We start from the raw sequence: 12,720 nt of genomic DNA, 5'->3' as shown, positions 1-12,720 counted from the left end.
GGGTCGTGTTTCAGAGGATGCATGGCTCTCGACCATCACCTCTCCCAAATCCGTATGAGAGTTGCAGCGATGGGACAAGACTTTAACTACCAATTGGATTTCACGAAATTAGGGGGGAAAGAACGGGTAAAAAGTACCAAAAAAATGTGCATTCATATTTTTGTTCTATGCATGTGTATACTTGTGTACAGACACACACACACACACACACACACACACACACACACACACACACACAAAAAACATTAGATACACCTTCCTAATATTGAGTTGCACCCCCTTTTGCCCTCAGAACAGCCTCAATTCATCGGGACATGGATTCTTCACGGTGTCGAAAGTGTTCCCCAGGGATGCTGGCCCATGTTGGCTCCAATGCTTCCCACAGTTGTGTCAAGTTGGCTGGATGTCCTTTGGATGGTTGACCATTCTTGATACACACGGGAAACCAGCAGCACTGAAACACACTCAAACTGGTGTGCCTGGCACCTACTACCATACCCCATTCAAAGACACTTAAATATTTTGTTTTGCCCATTCACACTCTGAATGGCAAACATACACAATCCATGTCTCAAGGCTTAAAAATACTTATTTAACCTGTCTCCTCCCCTTCATCTACACTGATTGAAGTGGATTTAACAAGTGACATCAATAAGGGATCATAGCTTCACCTCGATTCATCTGATCAGTCTGTCATAGAAAGGTGTTCCTAATGTTATGTATACAGTGTATAGATCATTAGGTTGTATGTATTTTTAGATATGGCCTACAGTAAATGTGTATTATTGTAGCGTCACCATCTTTACTAAAAAATAAATACAAATACATAGAATGTTAAGCTACATATTAATTTGACGGAGTTAATAAACTGCCCATTGATCAGCACAGCAATTAATAAAACAGGACCATGTTTGCAAAACAAGTCAATATTACACAGGTAAGCTAACGGTTACAGAAATCAGGAAGGCAGACAGGCTCTATAGTCCTCTATATAAGAGTGACTGTGTCCAACACACTGCCACCAGGTGTTATGTTGGGCACCTACTGACCCAGGTTTGAATCCTAAGCAACCCGCATACACATTGTTTAAAGTACAATAGACCAACATACCTACAGTAGTTGGTTAAAGCTGTGTGCTGGAAATCCTTGGTACAGCATGGGTGGAGTAGACTAGGCATTGTGGTTATGTTCTGGCCCCTGACCGTCCATTACTACAAAAAATAAGGCCGCTGCTGAATATAGTTGCCTGCCACTACTATGGAATGTATCGGTTGCACCTGCTGCTACATTACAGAGTACAGACGGGAAGGCACCATCTGACTGGCATCACCATCCAACCCCAAGGATTATTAGATTCGTTACGACGAACACTATAGGCCTATCAGGCAATCATGATCCAGGAAATCATGATCCAGGAAATCATGCTCCAAACAGAAGGATGTTTTTCTTGTCTCCCCTATAACTGTCAATATGTGTATCCCACAAGTTGAATCACTGCCACAGGAGCAACCAAATAGATAGACCAACCTGCTCTTTTCGCTTTTGCCAGCGACCGCATGGGCTTTCCTCCAGGATTTCACTCTCATCTTCACTCTCCTCCTCCTTCCCCTCGGACCCTGAATTGCTCTCCGGGACAGACATAGTCATTGTATTCCGTGTTTATTGGTATTTCCCAGTTGGTTTCACTCGAATGTAGCGCAAATGTCTATGCAGTCTACAATCCCCGACGACACAGCTATAGTAAAGAGCTCAACACATCTTGCTGTGAGCACAGGGGTAAACCGTAGCAGTCAAAAATAAAGGTTTCATAAAACACCTTCAAAATGTACGCCTGATACAGTTAAAATAAAAAGCTTCAATAAATGATATAACAGTCGTGTTCACAGGTTAACCGAGGAAAAATATTATAGTCCAGTTTGCGCGCTCAACTGCATGCAAAATAGATTGCGAAATGTTGCTCCTACTATCCGTATTCACAGATGAAGAGCAAAATCATGTGTATGGGGAAAAAATGATAGTAAAAAAGTTGTTTTTCCGTTGCCTCCTTTTGTTTCGTTAATTATCTCTCCCGTTGACGGTATAAAGTATATCTTTTTTTACATCTCCTAACACCATGCGTCATTGTTGTTGTTGTTGGTTAATTCGCTTCTTCTTCTGTGAGTTTTATATGGCGGTTGGCAACCAACTTTAAGTGGAATTATCGCCACCAGCTGGACTGGAGTGTGGACCACAGACAGTGAAGGTCTAAATCCTCCCCAATAATCAAATCTCCCGAAGAAAATAAAATACATAATTAAATACTACATCTTCCGAAGATTTCCCGGGGAGTTCACTTAATCCTGGCTTTTCAACCCCATTACTCCTCAAATCTAATAACAATCGCTCTCTTTCCCTCACATATTTCTGGCACTGAATTAGAACATGTTCCACTGTCTCCATCGCCTCCTGACAATGATCTTACAGGTGTCTTCCCTTTCTCTCCCTGTTCCACAACTCTTGCCATTTGTTTTTAACCACTGTTCTTATTAACCCTCTGGCTTCTGCTTTACTGATTGACAATTCTATCTCAACATTAGGATGTTTAAGAGCCTGCTTGGCGATAACACCCACATCCTCGTTCCCCTCTACTCCCACATGAGCTGGTACCCAGAGGAACATCATAAATACCACCATCTGTTTCACCCCATACATGCACTGCAAAACCTCATACAATACATCCTGTCTGCTCTGAGACATACATTTATTTAAGATCATCAGTGCTGCACAAGAGTCAGAGCAGATGACTACTCTGTCTGGCCTCACCTCCTCCACCCACTCTGCAGCCAATAGTATGCCCAACAACTTCATTGTGTAAACAGATAAATGATCCGTTGCTCTTTTTGTCACTGCCACCTTAAATTCAGGAACACTAAAAGCTGCTCCTGTCCTCCCTGTTTTAAGGTCCTTAGATCCATCTGTGAATATATTCAAGAAAGCATAGTATTGTGTTCTTAAATGTTCACTTACAACTGAATCTACTCCTTCCGCAACATCGCTTACCCTCTCAAGCAAGCCTAGATCTAGAACCACAGAGGGGCTAAACTCCCTCCCAAACAACCCCATCTCTCTCGCCATGCAATTGCCTATCCACCCAATGCTTGTATTCAGATTTAGTTTATGTTCCCAGCCCTCTAGGAGCACCTTTTTTGTAGGATGTGTAACCTTATGTCCTGGTAGATTTACCCAATATGCAATGGCTAGCTGTTGTCATCTTAACTTTAACGGCATCTCTACCAACTCTACCCTGTAGGTCCTGAGTGCTCCCCAACATATTCTCAGGGCCTGGATTACATCTAGCTTTTTTTTAAAAGATGTCTGAGCTGCTGGTCCATATCCTAAACTTCCATAAACCGGTGATGACATTAACAGCGCTATATACAGTACCAGTCAAAAGTTTGGACACACCTACTCATTCAAGGTTTTTTCTTTATTTTTACTATTTTCTACAATGTAGAATACTAGTGAAGACATCAGAACTATGAAATCACACATATGGTATCATGTAGTAACCAAAAAAGTGTTAAACAAATCAAAATATATTTTATATTTGAGATTCTTCAAAGTAGCCACCCTTTGCCTTGATGACAACTTTGCACACTCTTGGCATTCTCTCAACCAGCTTCATGAGGTAGTCACCTGGAATGCATTTCAATTAACAGGTATGCCTTGTTAAAAGTTAATTGGTGGAATTGCTTTACCTCTTAATGCGTTTGAGCCAATCAGTTGTGTTGTGACAAGGTAAAGGTGGTATACAGAAGATGGTACTATTTGGTAAAAGACCAAGTCCATATTATGGCAAGAACAGCTCAAATAAGCAAAGAGAAACAACAGTCCATCATTACTTTAAGACATGAAGGTCAGTCAATACGGAACATTTAAAGAACTTTGAAAGTTTCTTCAAGTGCAGTCGCAAAAACCATCAAGCGTTATGATGAAACTGTCGCTCATGAGGACCGCCACAGGAACGGAAGACTCAGAGTTACCTCTGCTGCAGATGATAAATTCATTAGACTTACTAGCCTCAGAAATTGCAGCCCAAATAAATGCTTCACAGAGTTCAAGTAACAGAAACATCTCAACATCAACTGTTCAGAGGAGACTGTGTGAATCGAATTGCTGCAAAGAAACCACTACTAAAGGACACCAATAAGAAGAAGAGACTTGCTTGGGCCAAGAAACATGAGCAATGGACATTAGACTGGTGGAAATCTGTCCGCCGTGTCTTTGTGAGACGCAGAGTAGGTGAACGGATGAGCTCCACATGTGTGGTTCCCACCGTGAAGCATGGTGGAGGAGGTGTGACGGTGTGGTGGTGCTTTGCTGGTGAAACTGTCTGTGGTTTTATTTAGAATTCAAGGCACACTTAACCAGCCTGGCTACCACAGCATTCTACAGCGATACGTCATCCCATCTGGTTTGCACTTAGTGGGATTATCATTTGTTTTTCAACAGGACAACAACCCAACACATCTTCAGCCTGTGTAAGGGCTATTTGACCAAGAAGGGGAGTGATGGAGTGCTGCATCAGATGACCTGGCCTCCACAATCACCCGACCTCGACACAATTAAGATGGTTTGGGATGAGTTGGACCGCAGATTGAAGGAAAAGCAGCCAACAAGTGCTCAGCATATGTGGGAACTCATTCAAGACTGTTGGAAAGCATTCCAGGTGAAGCTGGTTGACAGAATGCCAAGAGTGAGCAAAGCTGTCATCAAGACAAAGGGTGGCAACTTTGAAGAATCTCAAATATTTATATATTTTGATTTGTTTGACATTTTTTTGGTTACTATATGATTCCATATGTGTTGTTTCATAGTTTTGATGTCTTCACTATTATTCTAAAATGTAGAAAATAGTAAAAATAAAGAAAAACCCTTGAATGAGTAGTGGTGTCCAAACTTTTGACTGGTGCTGTATACAACGCCTCTCATATCTGCCCTCCCACTCCATTCCTGACAAGCAACGCATCACATTCAATATTGTCTTTTTTCAACTACTCTGTTAATATGCTCCACCCATGTCATTTGAGTGTCAAACCAGACCCCCAGGAACCTAAACCCTCCCCCCCCTCCAGACGCCTTCCATACAGCTTCAGGTATATTTCCACCCCAACCTTCCTTCTAGAAAAAAAGCACAAAAAGAAAACTTGAAGCCCCACCTGATGGACCACTGCTCAACTTCACTAATCGCTTCTTGAACTCTTCTGGCTGTATGGGTAATATTTCTCCCTCTCTTCCACAGTGCCCCATCATCTGCAAACCATGACCTCCCAATATCAGGTCTTACCTGGGAGAATACATCGTCAATCACAATGGAGAACAACAAATGACTGATGACACTTCCTTGGGGGGTACCATTATCTACGTCATAGCTTTCTGGCATAGAGCTCCCCACCCTCACTTGTATTGATTGCCCAAAAAGATAATCCTTTATCCAGTTAAAAAAACATTCCTCCAACCCCCATGTTATCCAGCTTGATAAGTAGGCCTTCCTTCCACATCATGGGGCGGCAGGTAGCCTAGTTGTTAGAGCGTTGGACTGGTAACCGAAAGGTTGCAAGATTGAATCCCCGAGCTGACAAGGTAAAAATCTGTCGTTCTGCCGCTGAACAAGGCAGTTAACCCACTGTTCCTAGGCCGTCATTGAAAATAATATTTTTTTCTTAACTGACTTGCCTAGTTAAATTAAGGTAAAATAAAAATATCATAAGCCTTGTCTACATCAAAGAAAACTGCTACCTTATTTGCCTGTGCCTTCTGTATGACTGACTCAAGGCACAGTACAGGATTCATCTTTCCCTTGCCTTTCCTGAACCCACTTTGATCTGGTGACATTAGTCCTCTACTCTCCAGAAAGTACGTCAGCCTTTCCATTATCATCCTTTCCATACGTAAGATGTCAACGCTATCGGACTATAGCTTGAAGGACTAGTAGGGTCTTTCCCTGGTTTCCGTATTGGCACCACTACCTCCTGCTTCAACTTCCAGGCAGTTTCCCTTCCTGCCACACCTTATTATAAAGGCCCAATACTTTCCCCATTGCAGTGTCACTGAGATGAGCCATCATGATGTAACACATCTCATCCTTCCCAGGAAATGTTACCCCAGCTTTAGCTAATGCTCTCTTCATCTCAGCCAACGTAAAAGGGGCATTCAATGGATCCCCCACCATCTCTCTCTGATCCAGGACCCCCAGATGTTCTCCTCTGACCCTCTCTCTCCCATGCTGCCCCTCTTCTGTCAGATTATTTGAGCTGTGCACCTTCACAATGCCTGTGCTAACATATCTGCCTTCTCCATATCTCTCACTGCAACAATCTCCCCACTTTTAGGCACTGGGAGATCCCAATCTCTTTTAACCCCACTCAACCTCTTAATTATCCCCCAGTCCTCTCCCACAGGAGTGGTCCTGGCTATGTTTCCACAGAACCGGCACCAATACTCCCTCTTAGCTGTCCTAATGATCCTTCTTACTACTGCTTGTGCTTGTTTACACTGAATCAGGTAACTGGTAATTATGGGACCTTTTCAACATTCTGAATGCCCTGTTCCTACACTTCACTCCTTCTCTACACTCTTCACTCTACCAGGGGACTGTGTTATCCTACTATTGCTCCTCTTACTCCATCATTCACTGTTTCTATATCTGAATTGTGATCAACCTGAGACAGCTCCTGTTCACTCAACTCCTGAAACTGACCCCACTCCACTTTCCCAAATATCAATCTCCTCAATCCATTTCCTACTGATTCTACCACCCTCAATCCTACAGTACACATGATAGGATAGCGATCACTATCCACTATAGATTCCTTCAAAACCTCCCAACTGCATCTGCCTGCCATTGAACTTGAGATCAAAGAAGAAAAACAATTTATTCACATCATATGATGGGTTTTTAGTAAATCAGATGTCTCTCAAACGAAGCCATGCTGTCATTGAGTATAGAAAATGGGAAATGGCTGTAACTTTGGTCATGACACTAATTATACAAGGGAGATTCTGACAGCCAAGTAGGCCAGAGTGTGTGTTTGTCTTTTGGAAATGTAGTTTCATCCTTCGTCCTTTCAGACTTTATAAGAAGCTCAGGGGAAGAAAGAAAAAAACAATAATGGAAAATTAATCGATGTAAATCTGCTTGCCTGGGCAGTTATTTCCAGAACTGGACAGAGTCTTTGACACACTCTGGACAATGTTCATTGTAGTGCCTAAACAAATGTTTATTTCTAATACAGGGGCAGGCAAACGACAGGTCAAAGGCAGGCAGGGGTCAGTTATCCAGAGAAGGTGCAAAGTGTCTAGAACTGGCAGGCAGTCTCAGGGTCAGGGAAGGCAGGGGTCCATAATCCAGTGAGGTGGGACAAGGTATAGAACAGCAGACAGGCTCAGGGTCAGGGCAGGCAGAAGGGTCAAAACCAGGAAGGACTAGGAAACAGGAGCAAGAAACAGACAGGAGCAGGGAAACAAACGCTGGTAGGTTTCACAAATAAAATGAATTGGCAACAGACAAACAGAGAACACAGGTAGAACTACACAGGGGATAATGGGGAAGATGGGTGACACCTGGAGGGGGGTGGAGACAAGCACAAAGACAGGTGAAACAGATCAAGGTGTGACACGAACAATAGTCAGGCAGGAGCCAAAACTCTTACTACAACTGTGCGTCAGATGAAATTGGACATATCACGAAAACAGGTGTCACTATTAAAAGCGTTGTCCCCCATCTAGTGGACATTTTGGCAGAATTTTGTAAAAAAAAATGTAGAGATCCAATAAAAAAAAAAGTGATTAATCTACTGTAGGCAACAGGCACTGAGTCATGATCGATTTAACTCACATTAAGCCCAAAAGTATCCCCACAACACTTGACCTCATTTGATGTCTTCCAATGATCATTTGTTGAAGACCAAGAAGACCAATCATGTCTTATAAATATTCCCAGATATAAACCCATTCACCTCTATAATCACAGAGTCTTGCACTTTTTTTTTGGTGCACAATAGGTGAGGAGAGCCTTTGAGCCAGCACTCTGCCAACCCCTCCCATTGCTAATGAGATTTAGGCTACTCTTGGCACGAGAAAGGACAGGGACAATGTGGTGTCTAGACGAGCCATGTGTCTGGCTCGTTAAGAATGGCACTTCAGAGAGGCCTGTGGTAACCAAGAGGAGGGGCTGCCAACAGAATGAACCTCAGCCTCTACATTTCAACAGAGCTATTCAACTGTTTTGTGCGCTATGCACTGTGCTAAAAATATCTGCTCATTGAAACAATTATTCATTATTCTTATCTGCCAGATTCTGATGTGTTCACAGCTCTCAGATTCCCCAATGTGCTCAATAGATGCCATATTGTTTTCTCCTCACATTCATGGCAAGACGATACTTCAAAATTCTATGATCATTTCTGGTTGTTCTGAATGATGTTACCCCTATTCCTTTTCATTGATAGATAGATCAGGATAATGCAAGAAAAATACAATCAGAAGACAACAGATCTTTTATTTTTACCATGCTCTTTATTGAACATAGGTCAAGGAAGACAGTCATACAACACAGATGGAAAGTGTGGGTATTATCAACATGAACTTATCCCCGGTAGAGATGCAGGTGCTCTGCTCACTGCTTGAATCCCTTAGACTGAGCAGAGGACCACACCTCCTCTCCACCACCATGGTGCCATCATTACACAGCCACATGCGGCACATCATTACACAGCCACCAGACGCCGGGCACTTGGTCTGCCATATCATCTTGTTGTCCTTCTTGTACATTACAAAGTTGCAGTCGTCTTGCGATAGGCGTCGCGCTGGCCAGCGGTGTCAGAGTTTCATTAATTTAACTCTCCAGTTCCAAAGTCATGGGCAGTTAGTGGAAAAAGTACTCAATTGTCATACTTGAGGAAAAGTAAAGATCTTAATAGAAAATGACTCAACTAAAAGTGAAAGTCACCCAGCAAAATAATATTTGAGTAAAAGTTAAAGTATTTGGTTTTAAATATACTTAAGATCAAAAGTAAAAGTATAAATAATTTCTAATTCTGTATATTAAGCAAACCAGACGGCACCATTTTCTAGTATATTTTCTTTTTAACAGATATCCAGGTGCACACTCCAAAACTCAGACATAAGTTACAAACGAAGCATTTGTGATTAGTGAGTCTGCCAGATCAGAAGCAGTAGGGATGACCATGGATGTTCTCTTGATAATTGTGTGAACTGGACAATTTTCCTGTTTTAATGTAACGAGTACTTTTGGGTGTCAGGGAAAATGTAAGGAGTAAAATGTTTAAAAAAAAATCTTTCGGAATGTAGTGAAGTAAAAGTAAAAGTAGCAAAAATATAAATAGTAAAGAACAAATACCAAGAAAAACTATAAGTAGTACTTTCTGGTAAGTACTTTTTTTTACTTTAGTACTTTAGACAACTGGTCATGGGAAGTCTTCTATGGACTCCAAAAATAACACTTTCAAGTAGTCCCATAGTATTTTTCAAGTTCTAGACACATACCTGGAAGCAAGCTTTCCACTTGTGGTTGTTGGACATAAGGTAGTCTCCCTATGCATCTCATCATACTTGGACATGTAGTTTCTGCTCATGACTCTGAAATTAGAAGTTCAGCAGAGATTTAAAACAACCCGCTGGGCACAAACTAGTTAAATCAACGTTGTTTCAAAGTAATTTCTCAACTTATTGTGACGTGGAATCTACCTTGAAAATACATTGGATTTGAAAAAAGTCATCAACTGTTGTTTTGTGGGCAAAATTTCAATCGCAGGATAATGTCATTAAGGTAACTGTCACGACTCCCGCCGAAGTCGGCTCCTCTCCTTGTTCGGGCGGCACTCGGCGGTCGACGTCACCGGTCTTCTAGCCATCGCCGCTTCACCTTTCATTTTCCATTTGTTTTGTCTTGTTTTCCCGCACACCTGGTTTACATCCCCTCGTCACTCTACATGTATATTATCCTCTGTTCCCCCCATGTCTGTGTGTGGTATTGTTCGTTACGTTTATTGTGTGACGCGGCAGGCTGTTTTTTTCTGGGTATTGTTTTGAACCCGTGGTATTGTATTGTTGTACATTTTTTGTGTGAATAGTGCGCTATTCGCTTTTGCCTTTGACTGGAGTGTTGTGATGCTGTTGCGTCCGACTGATTTGCTTCTGCCAATTAAAGTGTGCCTGTTCACTCATCTCTGCTCTCCTGCACCTGACTCCAGTTGACCAGTTGCGCACCCAGTCTGACAGTAACCAATTTTCAACATAGACAATCCTTGTATAGGTAATATCCACTATAAGAAAACAAAAATAATAGGCTGGGCAGCTGCTTCTACTGGAGAGTTGATCTATCTATAACTATCCATTCAGGATTTTAGCCAAACCCAATGCTGCTTAGCTTTGATACTTGTCACTGACTATTACCAATGTGCTATCGTGAGAATAATTGTTGCGAAATCTCCACTTAATAGATTCACTGTTGCTATCGAAGTCATTCCAAAGGGTACTTTCAACAAATCAAATGAAATGTAACCATATTTTATCAGTAATATATAATCAATGATGCTAAGTCATCAACAGCTATTGTTTCAATTCAGCCCAAGCTTCAACAAAAAATAGACAATACATATAGGGCTATCCTGGTTTCAAGCTTTGGTTGATTTCCAGTGGTGTAAAGTACTTAAGTAAAAATACTACTTAAGTACTACTTTACTATTTATATACTTTTACTTCACTACATTCCTAAAGAATATTATGTACTTTTTACTCCATACATTTTCCCTGACACCCAAAAGTATTCATTACATGATGAATGCTTAGCAGGACAGGAAAATGGTCTAATTCACACACCTATCAAGAGAACATCCCTGGTCATCCTTACTTCCTCTGATCTGACGGACTCACTAAACACATGCTTCGTTTGTAAATGATGTTTGTGTGGGAGCGTGCCCCTGGCCATCCGTAAATTTAAAAAACAAGAAAATGGTGCTGTCTGGTTTGCTTAATATAAGGAATTTGTAATGATTTATGCGTTTACTTTTTATACTTAAGTATATTTTAGCAGTTACATTTACTTTTGATACATTAGTATATCTAAAACCAAATACTTTTTGAATTTTACTCAAGTAGGATTTTACTGGGTGACTTTCACTTAAGTCATTTTCTATGAAGGCATCTTTACTTTTACTCAAGTATGACAATTGGGTACTTTTCCCACCACTGTTGATTTCAAATGGAATCTACAAGGTAATCATGATATGTTGGAATCACATCTCAACCAAAAACCAAATTTAAATAATAGGATTAAATCAAGTCAAACTGTAAATAAAGTGCATTTAAAGTTTGATTTGATTTAGTGCTATTCTTTTACTTAGATCTTTGGTTGAAATGGAGACGTGAATCCAACACATCAGTTATACATTTGCAGACAAACTGGAATTAAAGCCAGACCTCAGTGGCACAGATGGAGCTATCCAAGCAGAAGATCTCCTTTAAATGTTGATATTTGGTTGCATTGACAACCAAACACAATTCAATTACTTTTGTAAGACAGTAAATAGCCTAATGTTAAGGATATCTTACAAACTTATGTAAAAGTATTTATTCAACCTTAAAATGAGTTACACATCCATCCATTGACACATTTTGAGGTTGCTGTAACAATAAATGTGGTTTTATAATCATAGAAAGTGTGCATCTTCAGGGTCGCAGGTCTGTGGAAATTTTCACAATTGCTATTACAATCTGGTCAGAATCTCAACCCGCATTGACCACTTGCACCATGTACTTTAACGTAATCTCAACTGCGATCAAGGTCATTTAGTTGTGGTAATAGATGAAGCACAGTGATGACACATTAAGTTGTATAAATAAACAACATATCTGACATTGTATTCCCATTTTAACTTTGTTGTGCTTTTAAATGGTTGAAAGCGCAGTGATAACCCATTTACGTGAATAAAACGAAATAAAACATCTGACATTGATTTTCCATTGGAATTTGGTTGTGCTTTTAGATCATATAATATCATTGATCAACGTTTCTAAAATATTACCCAATTCTCAACATTGACCCCTGTATACCACCCAGTACTTGGATGGGAAACTGCTGGGGGAAAGACCTTATGTACTGTATATGATGACCACATTACCTTGGTATAGTTGCTATAGGGACAACTTACTGTACGTTCTGGATGTGATATTAAATCAAGGTTCTGACAGATGTAAATCGTACTCTCCTTGCGTTGTGTTTTGTCCAAATAAATCACATCAGCCAGTGGTCCCAGTTGAGCATAATTTATTTCTGTTAAATGGGAAACGGGACGTTAGTTGTGCAGGGCTTAACGATATTGATGGCTGTCGAAGGTAAAATCCCTTGCATCACATTTTCATACTGGGTGAACAAAATACAAAAATACAATACAAAATATAACATGTGTAAATACCTGTTGTTAAATGGGAAACAGCACGTTAGTTGTGCAGGGCTTAACGATATTGATGGCTGTCGATGGCAAAATCTGTAGCATGAAGACAACTGTGTTAGCAGTGGGCTTATGTGACCATTACGTCGGTGTATGCTAGCTAACACTTATTTACAGCAATCATATGCCAAAGCACATCCCAGAAAGCCCCTCAATCCCTAACAGGTACCATATACCCACACATGTATAAATCAGTAATGTACAGCAA

General features: G+C 40.8%; 1 protein-coding gene and 1 long non-coding RNA gene across 5 annotated transcripts in view; both read right to left on the bottom strand.

The window, feature by feature from the left end:
• LOC106578669 (nuclear receptor-binding protein 2) overlaps positions 1–2,158 on the bottom strand; it is a 58,139-nt gene extending 55,981 nt beyond the window's left edge. For all 4 annotated transcript variants that reach the window (XM_045702203.1, XM_045702205.1, XM_045702202.1 and 1 more), the window contains exon 1: positions 1,528–2,158. In XM_045702203.1, the coding sequence (XP_045558159.1) occupies positions 1,528–1,647 (120 nt within the window). In that variant the 5' untranslated portion in view covers positions 1,648–2,158. The remainder of the gene's footprint in view (positions 1–1,527) is intronic.
• Positions 2,159–8,536: 6,378 nt separating this feature from the next.
• LOC106578670 (uncharacterized) lies at positions 8,537–12,511 on the bottom strand. The gene is made up of 4 exons (XR_001322498.2): positions 12,477–12,511; positions 12,213–12,334; positions 9,547–9,639; positions 8,537–8,881 (listed from the first exon to the last, which is right to left on the bottom strand). It is a non-coding gene; the product is annotated as an uncharacterized lncRNA (long non-coding RNA).
• Between the last annotated feature and the right edge of the window lie 209 nt (positions 12,512–12,720).

This window comes from Salmo salar, chromosome ssa19, assembly GCF_905237065.1.
Source record: "Salmo salar chromosome ssa19, Ssal_v3.1, whole genome shotgun sequence".
In the NCBI taxonomy this organism is placed as follows: domain Eukaryota; kingdom Metazoa; phylum Chordata; class Actinopteri; order Salmoniformes; family Salmonidae; genus Salmo; species Salmo salar.
This window is presented reverse-complemented; position numbering and strand designations above follow the sequence as displayed.